At 42.1% G+C, this 13727-nt stretch overlaps 1 protein-coding gene across 1 annotated transcript; it reads right to left on the bottom strand.

Annotated features, from left to right (window-relative positions):
* Positions 1-207: 207 nt before the first annotated feature.
* Positions 208-11306, bottom strand: LOC138605906 (dual specificity protein phosphatase 7-like). Its single transcript, XM_069678363.1, has 3 exons — positions 10419-11306; positions 8336-8764; positions 208-4725 (listed from the first exon to the last, which is right to left on the bottom strand). The coding sequence occupies exons 1-3, from the start codon at positions 10825-10827 to the stop codon at positions 4409-4411; spliced, it is 1155 nt and encodes a 384-aa protein (XP_069534464.1). The 5' UTR covers positions 10828-11306; the 3' UTR covers positions 208-4408.
* Between the last annotated feature and the right edge of the window lie 2421 nt (positions 11307-13727).

Here is a 13727-nt window from a genome sequence, read left to right as displayed (position 1 = left end):
CTTCTGAAAATTAATAAATACATAATAATGGTTGCTAAATTAATTACAGTATAACTTACTAAATCAATCTAATAAAATGTATATTGTACCATCTAAGCTGTGAATGTGTTGATCAGTATAACGACAGATCCTCTACATTCATTGCAGCTGCCACTTAAAGTGATGTTCATGTTGTTCTGTGGTAAGAAATAAAAAAGGAAACACGTGTTAAAGAAAAAAATATTTCAATATTTATTTGCGGTATAAACATGTCTTGTGTTGTTTCCATATACTGTACAATACATAGGGTCAATGGTTTTTCCTTCAGTAGACAGAAAGGTGAAACTGCCCCGGTTAACATGCCCCTCGTTTTATACACAGACAGATTGCATCTGTTTTAAAAACCGTTTACAGCACAATACAAAACAGCTATTCAACGTGTGTCTGAAGCTGTAACACGATGCAAGATGCATTGTCAAAAAAATCCCTGAAAATTTCCTCACTGAGGTAACATTTTTAAAATCATTCACTTTTTCTTTCACTTTGTGTTTAACGCTGCCACTCTCTCTCTCTCTCTCTCTCTCTCTCACTGCTGCTCTCGCTCATTCACGTCTCTCCCTCCCGAGCACATTCTTACCGAGATGTAGCTACAAGTTTTAAGGACACAGAAACAGCCGTTCCCATGATCTGGCAAATTTACAAACAGAGAAAAAGACTTGATTTCTCTTTCATTGTTACAAAGACACAAAAACACGAGAAAGCAGCTTGAAATCAACCGTTTCCTTTTGAAATAGAAAAGCTCCGTACTGAAATAGATTTCAATCCTAGGGTGATCAAGTCCTCGACAATTTCCTTATTGTAAGTGGGGTGTGACTGCAGACAAGGGAAGTCCATTCAAGCATGGTAGTATCTTCGTCTCTGATGCTATAATAGGAGAGGAACTTTTGCATATAAATTCATAACATATATATACTTAGATATATATTCATATTGAAAGGCCACAGGAATAGCATAGAGCACATCATATCAAAACAAGACGGAAAAAGACCTTTTAATTATTAAAGCCGGGTGGTGTCTATTGTGAAACATAACTGGCATGCTGAACCACAGCTCTGGCTGTGTGAAGCAGTGTGTGTGCGTGTTAGTGAGGGCCTCTTTCAGGTTGCTAATGATCGTACGTTTTGGACACCCCAGGTGAAATGTTACTTCAGTCCACAAGCCATACTGAGCTGGATGTTGTGTAAGTATAGAGGATAGATATAGTACAAAAGAAGAAGATTTAAAAACGTTGAGGTCTTGGATCTACAAAATACTGCAAAAAGGTGTTTTGATATATTGCAGAGTAACAAAGAGGACCTCGTGTGACCCGTTATGGCACAAAGACAGCTCGCTGCCTGTTGTTACCATCTTCTGATTCAAATAACAGATAAACAAACGTTTCACGTTTCCTTTTTTTACACAAGGTTTTTAAAGTGAGATACAAAGTATTGAACAGTCAGCATTAGAAACAAGTTAGAAAGATTATATAAGGCCAGCTTAAACCAACCCTGTTCAGCTTCAACTGCTGTCCCCTCTGAAACCCAGTCTTTGTTTCTGTGTCGACCCTGTTCACACCAACGCTCTGAAGATTTCTGTGCATAAAAGGCCTCGTGCAAGAACCATTCATAGATACAGATGTGTTCCTAACTGCTTTGTGTTTGCCTCGTGATGTTTCGAGCTGCAACGGATCCTTCCAAGAGCAACAAGAGGCCGGAGAAAGCGCTGCAGCTGGTTGAAACGTCACAACGACACAACTTATATAGATCAAATTTCTCCTCATTTTAATTTACATTAAAATATTCTAATTGATGAAAAAAATAGTTTCCAAATGATTTAGTTGGACAACTTATCAATGAATTCTTTACATTGATTATTATAATGTAAACTTTCTCTGCACCATCGGTGTGATGGACATCACGGTTGCCACTTTACTTCAATGTTTGACAGCTTTAGCATCCTTATGCTAGTCACTGCATATTACTAGCCTAAATTTTTCACTGTTTTCAAGGTCCCTTAAAAATTACTACTGTCATTTTTGTCAATTAAACGTGCCCACAAATTGAGCATTAGCTAGCCTTTTAATGCAATTTAGGTGGCTTGATCAGGCTGACTATTAATTGGGACGCTCATCTGACTTTAAACTTGACCGACAAGAAGTGAAAAGATTCATCATAACAATATGAAAATGTTCTTGCACGACGCCCTGTGTACCGACAGACATTGCTCAGAGTGCTTCGGAGTTCCACTCATAAAAGGAAACCTTGATTTAACAGACATCTTCTGCAGTTTAAGTCCCTCTTGTTCAGGTGCGTCTGATGTGAACAGGGTCTCAGAAAGCTCCTTGGCCACATGCTGTGCGCCGCTGTGATCAGCAGCAACAGCAGTTAAAAAAACGGTCCCCATCGCTCGTCTTCCCGCCTCTTAAAGCAACATCAAACCCGTGGTTACGTGTACTGTTAGAGAGCATACAGTACGACAGCATGCTCAGGTATACAAAATAATATAGATCTGTTTACTATTAGCTTATAATATATATTTATAGTATCAATTTGTGTTTAATATATCTTCTATTTACCCAAGGCTTAAGGGTGAATCAACTCAGACTAACTTTTCTTTGACGAAATGGGCGATCCCTTCCTTTTGATTAACCATGCAGTTAAGGGACGTGTAGCTGAGTGCAGTCTTTAGCTGAGGCCAGTCCCAGTCCACCACGCCACAATCCCAACAGTTACAATCATGTTCCTTTGTTTTTGGCAAATTCATTTGTGGGGAGCCTTTGGGGGATCTAAGATAGGACAACACACTGAACAACTTTCTTTAAGGTGGAAAGAAGAAGAATACAAGTGTTGAGGCACTTCTTTGATCAGAAAGTTGCTCAGAAATGTTGACGCTGCCTTAGCATCCCCAAGCTCCGACCCTAACCCTGACCTTTTATTCAAGTCTTTGCCGAAATGTATAAAAGTCAGAGCCTTAAGAAGTCTATTTGGAAGTATACCCCTCTGATACGAGTGTAAAAAATATACAGAATATTGGTGGCAAAAACACTAATAAATGGCATTTTGCTAGCTAACATTACACTCTTTGCTAGCACCACACTGTTTGTTTGTTGTTAGCATACTCACAGGTAACTGATAGCACATTTTAGACGGTATCAGAGTTGGGTTTCTAAAGAGACAAAATAATCAAAACAGCTGGTGGAAACTACTGGAACTTCTTGTTAGGCAACTGGCAACAGTCTCACAGGGAAGGAAGTACAAACTAGGAACTTGCACTAAAAAAAAACCTTGGCATAATGTCAGCTCTTCTGTGGTATCTTCGCCCATACCCGACCCTGATTTAACTAATAATCCTTAACCCTGAGTCCCGACCCTTTTAACCTCATCCTGTGCTGTAGGGCCCGGCTCCTGCTCCCTCCCCACTCCGCCGTGCAGCTGTCGGGACTCGTCGCAGCCTGGGACTGGCCTCTTCTCTCCTCTGAATGTCTCTTTATCTGCCTGCTTCAAGTGCCAACAAGTCAATGGCTACACCACTGTGCAAACTGCATTAGGTCATTACGAACCTAAACGAAAAACGAAACCTAAAAAAAAAAAGACTACAAATATCACAAAGCGTTCCTCTTTGTTGGCGTCTCCACACCCATTCCCCTTCTTTAGTTTTACATTCTCTTAAGCCATTATTGGATTGGATAGATAAGAGTTCTATGCGTATATATTTATAGAAGGTATAGATTTGTGCGTAAATGTACACAAAAATATACAAAAATGCATAAAGACATACTGAATTTGTTAAGGACTGCTGCTGCTATGTACGTTAACATACATACAGTACAAACATACATACTTTGTTTATGTGTGTGTGTGTGCGTGTGTGTGTTAATTCCTTGGTTTTTAAAACTCTACATTCAGTAGAGCGAGATTTCATACAAGTAAATCCCAGATTCTCCACTTGGCACCAGTCAGCTCAGCTCCAGAGCCGAGACAGAAAGACAGAGAGGATGTTGTCGTCTCGTAAAATCGAGCGCCGGAGGTTTTTCCACCTATCTTTGTATGAAGCTGCTGCAGTCTTCGCTCAGTCACTTAAATCTCCTCAGTTCTTTGATCGAGGGCCTTCCTCCCTCGATTTGAATCAACTCCAAGGAGGACGCCGTCGTGAAACAGTCTCTCAGTTCCCCCTCTGGGTTAAAAAAAAACTCCCATTCCCCTTAAACGTGGCATCTGTGGCCTCCTCTGTTCCTCCTATGCTGCACTGTGACCAGGCTCTCAGACGACGAGCCACCAGGAGGCTAAAACATTCATTCAAACTGGTGTTTCCCTCCAGTGTAGCCGCTTGTTACAGTGGTAACAACACCACCTTGACCCTCCAAAAGAATGGACAGTCAAACGTCTAATTTTCATGTGGACTCCAGTGTGTCCAGTTGAAACACGTTGTGATTGGTTGGGGTGGTGAAGAAGAGCTGGTCGTGCGTCGGGGAGGTCGAGTGGTTGTCGCAGGGGCTGTTCAGGCCCAGCGTCCGCTCAAAGTCCAGCAGCTGGCCCATGAAGTTAAAGTTCGGGGAAATGTTCGACTTTTTCCGCTTGACAAAGTCGTAGGCGTCGTTGAGCGACAGGTTGAGCTTCTGCATCAGGTAGGCCACCGTGACGGTCACCGAGCGGCTGATGCCGGCCAGACAGTGCACCAGGATGCCGCACTTTTTGGAGCGTGCTTCATCTGATGGAGAGGAGAGAGGAACAGGTGAGGGTTAAAACCTTTGTTTCTGTCACACTACTTCAAATTATCAATGAACCAGAAGGAGAAAAAAGTCCTGTTATTGTTGCTAGGTCAGACAAGTTGAGGCATCAGACATCAGGCATTAAGCGTAGCTCCCAGAGGCCGACAGCAAGGACTACATTATGTGGCGGAAGGATATATATTGATAATGTTGACTTTGATGAACAAAGCCAAAAGACGTGGATTTAGGCTAAGTCATTCTGGCATCAACGCTAAAGGGAAAAGCCGTACATCCTTTGCATTGAGACAAGTATGGTCTGACATTTCTCCTGCCCTGCTGAGCACACAGTGTGTTCCCATTTCACCCTCTTGGACTGCAGTCCTTGCTGTGGCTTCTTAAAGCTACATAGGCTGAAGTCCACAAACTGGAAGGCAATACACACTTCGACACCCTAATGAGGACCGCCGTCGCCGTGTTTTTCCTTTCAGTTTTGGGAAAGGAATAGACACAGCGCCTTCTACACGATCAAGATATCAAGTTAAGCACATATCAAGCTGAGTGTAAGAGGGAAGGGAAGTTCTGCCAAGCTTGATCAACTGTTATTGGAGCACAGAGCGAGAGGGACGAGACTTAGGTAAGGACCAATGCTTTTAACTTTTACGCATGTCAAATGTATGACGTCATTTTGTTCAGTTTAGTAAAATAATTATATTTCAATTCATGTTAGGTAGAAGCAATTTTGATTATTGGCTATTAGGGGCAGGAATCGCAGGTAACTCACGATACGATATGCAGCCAACGATAACGATAATATCACGATACAGCGATTCTGCGCTAAATGATATATTGCAAGACAATCATAATGATACATCATGATAGGTAATTAACTGAAGAATACAAAATGTCCTTGAAATGAATCGTTTTTAAAATTACAATAGCAATATTTGGCGCCAGCGATACGATAATTGTATCACACCAGTCGGGACGACGATATATTGCGATATCGATATTTTGTCCCACCCCTATTGGCTACTGTATATTCCTAGATCAGGGGTCTCTAACAGGTAGCTCAGAGGTGGTACCGACATTTAAGTAGCTCGCCAAGAAGGTCACAGACCCTGTCCAAAAAATCTGACCACAACAAATGCACCTTGAGAGCCTCTTCCCACTTCAGTTCAATCAAATACAAAGATGCCCCGCCCCCTTGGCCACTTGAAAAAAGGTTGGAGACCCCTGCCCTAGATCAACCGGCAGGAAGAGTAGTTGCTGCTGAGGTTACTTCCTGTCTGGGTCCTTATTTACAGAATATCAATAATCAGTCAATCAATATAGTGAACAAATATTCAATACCCCAAAGCTTACTCTCTAAATGAGCGTTTTACTATGAGCAATGAGATTTACACGACGCAGTTTTCTGCCAAACGTTGGACACTTTCGGTTTCACACAACATATTTCTGCATTTCTTTTCCTCTCTGTGCTCTTCTCACTGCTCTCTGGAAGTTGGCAGGAAGCAGTTGTTAAAAAAAAGAAGAAATGTGATGCCGGATCAGCCTTTTATTTAATACAAACTATTTTCTAACTTGATATAGATTTCAGGACTAGTCAATGATTATGGCTTCAAAGCACTGGACTGGATAAACAAGGAGAACTCAAACAGAAATGTATTTTGGTGGGATTAAATTAAAACCAAATAAGAATCATTGACTGAAATTTAAAGAAAACGATAACATCCTATTTAACTAAAGTCTGTCGTCAAAGTGAGTTACAGTAAAACGCCGACACACTCGAGTTATAAACATCTGAGAATGATATCTTTCATTTCAAACATGTGTATATTATGTTTTTCAGAATGACCTTCCTCAGCGAGAGCACAAAGTCGTGCTTCATTCTGCTTTCTAGCTCTCAGTCGGCAGAAAAAGCTGAATAAAAAAAACATCTTACATTATTAACCGGCTACATCATCCACCTTCTATCAGTGCGTAGGCCTCGCACTTTGCATCACTACGGGCCATTAGAGCGAGAGTTAAGTGCTTCTTTTCTTCCTTCTCGCTCTCTCTCTCTCTCTGCCTCCCCTCTCGCTCTCTTGTTGTAGGATTGGGGTCAGACGGCTCACGAGCTCAGGCTGCAGAGCCGATGCCAAATTACATTCATGTGTGATGTGTGCTCACTTTTCACAATCCTCACTGGGAGACCCAAACCCAACAGGACAAGACTCAGGAGTCAGATAAATAACCAGCAGTTAATCCGCTCTGATCTGATCCTCAGATTTTGGATGCTTTAAATACACGTTACGCAAGAACCGTCCATTTCTGCAGCTGCTAAAATTCCTCCTACTCTGCATTCTTGAATACATTATATCGTGTTAATTCAATAGGCTGAGATATTTGAGGAATCCACATTTTAAAGCAGAACAGTGCGGGGTAACATCTGTGCCTCTTTTACCCATAATTAGCCTGCTGTTAGCTAAAAGACCTGATGTAATCCCTGCACGTTACAGCCAGCCAGACAGCTTCATTTAACATCAGCATGAACCAAATCTGCCACGACCTCTGGCTCTGGCATATGTCACACTTCCTCCCACCTAAGCAGAAACATTAGTTAAAAAAAAAAAAGGGAAAAAGGAGACGACTGTCAGGGGGTCTGGACAATCTGAGGAAACACAAAGACTCTGGCGTTGTGAGTCACAGAGGGAATTTAGTCACTCTCTGGGAATTCAGCGAGGAAGAATGATGGGAATTATGGGAAATACTGAATCTGAGATGAGATGAGGGCTGACCTCTTCTTTAAAGAATCTGTTCCCATGTTTTATTCAAACTTTTTATTTAGCGGTATTAACTTCATACTTTAGCAGGAAGGAGTGAAACACAGGCAGCTGCTCAACAAAGCAACCAAAGGAAATTTGCCTTTTTAAACAAAACTATAGCAAATCTTTCAACGGTTTCAACTTCTCAAATGCTAATTTGCTTAGATCTCTATAAAAGAAATTTAATATTTCTCGGTTTTGGCCTGTTGGCTGGTTAAACCAAGCAATTTTAAGTTGTCAACCAGGCCTATGGCAGCAGAACATCGCTTACGTTTGGCAGCTAGGCTCCGACCTAATCACTCATGCAGATTTATTTTACATGCAGAAACTTGAGGAGGGATGAGATAATATCTTAAACCCAAACCGGAGCTTGCAAGTGGTTGCTGGGCTGGTGGTGGCGTGGCTGAAAGTGTGAGCGCAGCAGTACTGGTGCAGGGCATCAGTGGCAATGACAGAGCAGAGCGAGAGACCGGAAATGCTGCAGCTTAAATAGAGCGCCAAACTGGGAGGAAGTGATTGTGGAGAGTGACGCGTGTCAAGTGAAAGATCGAGTTGCCCGCCTGAACTAGCTCACAGGCATCGCTCCATTTTTGTTAACTGATGGTTGGTCAGGAAAAGACGTTATCTTAACCTTGAGCTGTGAAAAATTGTGATCATTCTATTCACACTTAGACTAAAGGATTAAGCAAGAAAATTATAAGCAGATGAGCTCATCATAATAATCGTTACCCTGATTTTGTGTCACACACACACACACACACACAAACACACACATAACCCGAGCACCCTCCTCCCTTTCACTCACCTATGAATGAAATGGCCTCTGGGAAAAACTGCGACAGGTTCTGGCTCCAGTGATCAGAGATGGGGATCTGTTTGTACTTGAAGTCTCCTTCATGTTCGAACATGTTGGGCAGGTTGGGCGTCACGTTGAGGATGTACTTGATGTTGTACTTGCTGAGCACATCCAGGTTCGTGGAGTCTTTGGCACAGCCCAGGTAAAGGTACGGCAGGATCTGGACCGGGAACGCTGGCTGGTTGTTGGGGAGCGGGCTGCCCTCCGACTCGGTGGCGCTGCCCGGCTCTCGGTCGGATTCCCCGTCTGAGCAGTCGGAGCTGATGCGGAGTCCGCCCAGGCCGAGGACGGAGGACGGCGGTGAGCTGCTGGGACACGAGCAGTCCAGATTGGTCTCGCAGTGCTCGGGGTACTCGGACTGGAACTTGTTGAAGCCCCCTGGAGGAAAAGAGCAGAAAATACGACAGTATTAGAAGAAAGCAGAGAAAACTTGATGGGGTAAAAAGTGATCCAGGTAAATCTGAAGTCAGGGGGGGAAATGTGTCCTTAAACATCTAAGTCTGCTTGGTTCAAGAAGGGGATAACAAACTTTAATGACAAGAATTTTACCTTTAAGGTATTTGAGTAAAAGGAAACTCATAGATTAAAAAAATTAAAGGGTATTTTTTGAGTATTTAGAGGAATAAAGTTGAAATATCCCTCTATAAAATATTGTAGCATAAACAAACACTTAGGAAAAAGACATTGATGACGGCGTAAATAAAAGGCCAAAATAATGCCATTAAAACACGTTTTAAACAGAGTGGGTAAAATATTCTTATTACACTGAATGCGACACACTGGCCAGGTAAAGGTGTAGTGGAGGTAATCCAACTGAAAGCACTTTATATAAAGTTTAATTCATCATAAATACTTTCAAACTTATATTTTATGTCATGTTTTAGCTCTAATATTGAAAACAAAACAAGAAAACAAAAATATATTTCTGTTAAAAAAATGCTGTTTTTGTTGTCACACCATGTTTTTTATGAACCACCGCACGAGGCATCGATGTGACAGGTGATGGGCGAATAACGTGATATTTACGTCATTATGAATAAGCTGGACAGATGTGCTCCATTGAGAAAAGCTGAGCCCTGGGGAGAATCAGCAGCAGAGCAGGACACTTACAACACTCACTACTCAGCTCAGTGGACTTTTTGTGAATGGCAGCTCGGCTTGTGACTGCACTGAAACGGCTCTGTGATTTCCTCTAACATAAACATCTTCTGAATGCTGCCATGTTTGACTGTGTATCTGTTAGCTTTTTTTTTTTTTTAATGGATTATAGGGGTTATCTTCCTGCTGGAGGATTATTCAGACAGCGTCGTCGTTTCCTCGTTTCCCTGTTCATTCATGAAAAAAAAAAAAACGCTCGTCTTTTCCTGAAGGAGCACAACATGGCGGGGGCACTTCTGCAGCATTTAATCAAAAACACGTTTTAAACAGCCATATTTATTGAGCTGGACATAGCCTATTTTTTCATATTTAAAGGGAGTGTGTCAAAACAATCAATCATGTCGGCATACGCGAAGGAAGTGCTATTAAAGTTCATAATGACCTCACAGTGACTGTAGCTCATGTGTTACATTATATAATAACTGTGGGAATAACATTATGCTTTATTATGAGAGAACACGTTAAGGCAGCCTTGTTGTGAGACATTAATAATACATAATAGACGAACTTTTGTCTTTTATCGATCATAACAGATGGATTAATTATAAGTAAAGACGCACTCTGACAGTTATGAATCCCTTCAAGCGTTTCTATAGCCTAATCTGTAATAATATTTTATTCTAGATTAGATTAGATTAGTTCGCTAAAATGATATATTGTTAAAGCATTTAGCTCCAGACACAAGTAGGCAAAATGAAATAAAATAAAATCCCATGTCAGATGTTTACTATTGCATTAATTGTTTCAGAACAGTCATATAGTCTAATCTCAGTTAATGAAAACAATTTGTCTTCCTGTGAGTGTGAGTTTAATAACGAATAAAGGGACCACAACACAGACCCAGACTTTCACATTAAAAGCCCGCTGATCTTACCCTCCAGAAAGAAAGCTTTGCAACCGTCGTCCCGCAGCTTCTGCAGCAGGAGCCCCAGCACGGAGCTCCCCAGCCCGGACTCTTGCCGCTCCGGGCTCGCCTCGTCGTACAGCACCACCACGTCCGTCTTGCAGCGCTTGACAAATTTCTCCTTGTCCTCGTTGTTGGGGATGATGGAACGGATGGGGAGGTTTCCCTTCTTCAGCCTCCGGAGCATGAGGCCCGGGATGGCCAGGTTGATGGCGGACTCGATGTGCGAGGACTCGTACAGCTCGTGGGGTCTGCAGTCCAGCAGCAGCAGAGAGCCGGAGCCGGACTCCAGCTCCTCCTGCAGCCACTCCACGCTCTTACTCGACATCATCATCATAGTCACGATCACAGAGCCTCTCCACAGATGGTTAATTTTCATCAGGGAAACGTTAATCCAACTGTCCCCTGGTGTGGCATGAAAATAACACAACAGAATAAAGGGAGAGAAGCAGAAAAATCACGGCGCTAAACTTCCCTTCCCGCGGCCACCACCACCTCCACCACCGCCGCCGCCACTGCCGCTGCTGGTCCTCCGTTTGCGCACACACACGCACCCAACACACACTTCCACACCATCCAACACGCACGAAGCGATGCCCCTGTGGTTTGAGCAGGAAACTTGAACATGCAGAGGTTTCTTTCCCTCCTTCCTTCAGTCCGATAGGAGCGGAGGATTCATTCCAGTCCATCGACGTCCATTTGGCGAGCACGCTCCAACTTTGACGCGTCCGCAGACCGACAGATCGGCCCAAAGATGCCGCGCTAGTGCCTCGGGTTGCGGGTTTGGGATGAGTTGCTGTTGCTAATGCCCATGATTAGTGTTGGTGTTTGACACGCTGGCTCGTGGAGCGCCTCTGGTTTGTCATTTCCACTGGATGTGTTGAAGAGGCTGTACGGGCTGGTCATTGAGAGGAGGGAGGAGCGCGAGGATTTAAAGGGGCAGAGCTGCGAGAGACTCACGAGCTTAGACTGTCATGACATCCATCCCATTCATTGAAAACACTGAGGATGGTAAATCTGCAAATAAAAGTCAAATTCAATGTCAACTGTTGTTTTTATTAAACAGGACGCATTCCAATCATTACAGTCATTGTTACTCTAACTAAAGTCTATTCTAGCAATAGCCAATGAAGATGCTGTAGGCTAATACGTAGCTATCTAGCTACTTTAATACACTTTATATCCTTTAGAGTTTCTGAATAAGATTGTGTCAAGTGTCAACTGAAGAACACCAACGTAGTTTAGTTTTTTGGCGTTAAGTTACAATTTAGGTACTAACATTAACTAGCTAAAGCTAACGTTTGCCTTATCTAACATTAGTTAACTAATGTAAGCTAGCTGAGCGCACACCTTGACATTAAAACAAGGCTATGTAGCTAGCTAGCTGTGTCTGTGGCTTGGCATTTATTGCCAATATTAAATGTCAAACATTATCTTATGTTTATGTCAAGATTTTAAGACCAGTTTAGCTCGTTGGTCAAATCGGTAGCTTATGTACAGATGTCACAGTCCTCGATGCAGCAGCCCTGAGTTCGCCCCCCACCCTTGGCCCCCTGCCGCGCGTCATCCCCCATTCTCTCTTCCCCCGTTTCCAAGACATATTTTTGAACAGTTTATTCTTTTGTATAAAACTCTGACTCCCAAAAACAAATTGTCTGCGGGTAAAATTAATGAGATTTTAACTTGTGGAACCAGGGGCACGTAAAATAACTCCCTCCCAGTTGCAAACTCATTTAATTACATTCTTACTAAAAATGGTCACAGAAATTACTTTTCTTAACAGCCTGTTAATTAGGCTTAATGCCTGTAAGTTTGCAGGCATTGGTTTGGTAAAACTATTATCTGCATATCTCGATGAAGCCAAAATAAATACATATGGCTGCTTAAATGAACTTCAGGTGGCCCAAAGGTGACAGGCATGTAGCCGTATATTTGTGTGATAGTAATGATTTATGTTTTTTAAGGCTGGGCCTACAACACATTGTTTCTTTGTAATTCAAACTATGATTACATACAGATCTGAACTGCAGGATAAAAGTGTCTTTACAGGTATTGTACATTTTTGTTCCTTCCCATCCTAAATCCACACCAGGCAAAGAAGCATCTGTGATGCAGCTGAGATCAGAACAATCAAGTTCATTTATAACTGCTCAGAGTTTGAATGAATTACCTGATGGCAGATGTGTAAGTGTATTAAAAGAAGTGACTATCTCTCACACATTCACCCTTTCATAATTCATTCACACCTCCACACATTGGCCCACCAATCAATCACTGGATATGTTCCTAACTGAAAATTGGCTTTTGGCCACTAACTCGACAGCACTAATCGAGTGACCCATTTTCAAAGCGTCAGAGTGTTTCTCCTGTCATCGCCCTTTTCTCCTGTTTGTTCCTGTTTGTCTCTCTGTGACACAACAGCTGCTGCTTCAAACTGTTTATTCTGAGACTTTTTGTTGAACGCTTTGTAGATTTGGACCTAAGCTGTGTTTCAAAGTCAGATCTGTGGGGGAAAAAAAAAAAATCATAAAATATTAAGAATTATATGATTGAGGAAAAAGTGAAATGCAGTTCACCTAAGGTAACAAGGTTTAAAACAAATGTGGGCAAAAACAGTGTCTTTAGAAGCACCTTGGACATGAAAGTGTTTATTGAAGCCTCTGATGCTCACATATCAACAAAAAGCACATGGAGCAAAAAGCGGTAAATAACAGCGTGCATTTGAACACACAGATAAATTGTGTTTCTTCTCAGGCAGCATTCGGCTCTCTGTGAACGCGTTATGTTAATTTGAGCACATTTGAAAGCAGCTGGATCCGGTTAAACAATTAATGTCTTTTCCTCAGACAGTGTAGCGAGGCAAACACAAGATCATACAGGTGATTCAGTTCGGGGTGAGAGAGACGACCCTGGATAACATATTGATTTTGTTTTATTGTCAACAAGCTAACTGATTGTTTAATCTAAAAGACATGAAAAAGAAAGTGAAAACTTGCAATAAAAGTACGAGAGCCAAGCCAAGATGATAACGTTATATTGCTTGTTTTACTCCCACTGAGCCCATAACCCAAACACGTTCCATTTACAACGACATTAAAACCAGAAAAGCAGCAAATCCTCACATTTTAGAAGATCATTACAATGAATGTTTTGGCATTTTTATACATGACTTCAAACCTTTGGCAGATAATCAGAAATGTTGCTATGTATAGTGTGCATTAACATCCATCCATCCATTGTCTTCTGCTTATCCATTGTCAAGTCGCAGTGGCATCAGGC

This window comes from Semicossyphus pulcher, unplaced genomic scaffold, assembly GCF_022749685.1.
Source record: "Semicossyphus pulcher isolate SPU_LCO1_2020_fin unplaced genomic scaffold, fSemPul1.0.p SCAF_3, whole genome shotgun sequence".
In the NCBI taxonomy this organism is placed as follows: Eukaryota; Metazoa; Chordata; class Actinopteri; order Labriformes; family Labridae; genus Semicossyphus; species Semicossyphus pulcher.
Note: the sequence above shows the minus strand (reverse complement) of the source record. Positions and strands in the feature narration are given on the sequence as shown.

Bases quoted from the DNA above. Each gene is read 5' to 3' on its own strand.
- LOC138605906 (XM_069678363.1), bottom strand. From the start codon at position 10,827: ATGAAAATTAACCATCTGTGGAGAGGCTCTGTGATCGTGACTATGATG. The intron at 8,765-10,418 runs GTAAGATCAGCG...CTTTTCCTCCAG, and splicing joins CAAAGCTTTCTTTCTGGAGG to GGGGCTTCAACAAGTTCCAG. The intron at 4,726-8,335 runs GTGAGTGAAAGG...CCTCTCCATCAG, and splicing joins AGAGGCCATTTCATTCATAG to ATGAAGCACGCTCCAAAAAG.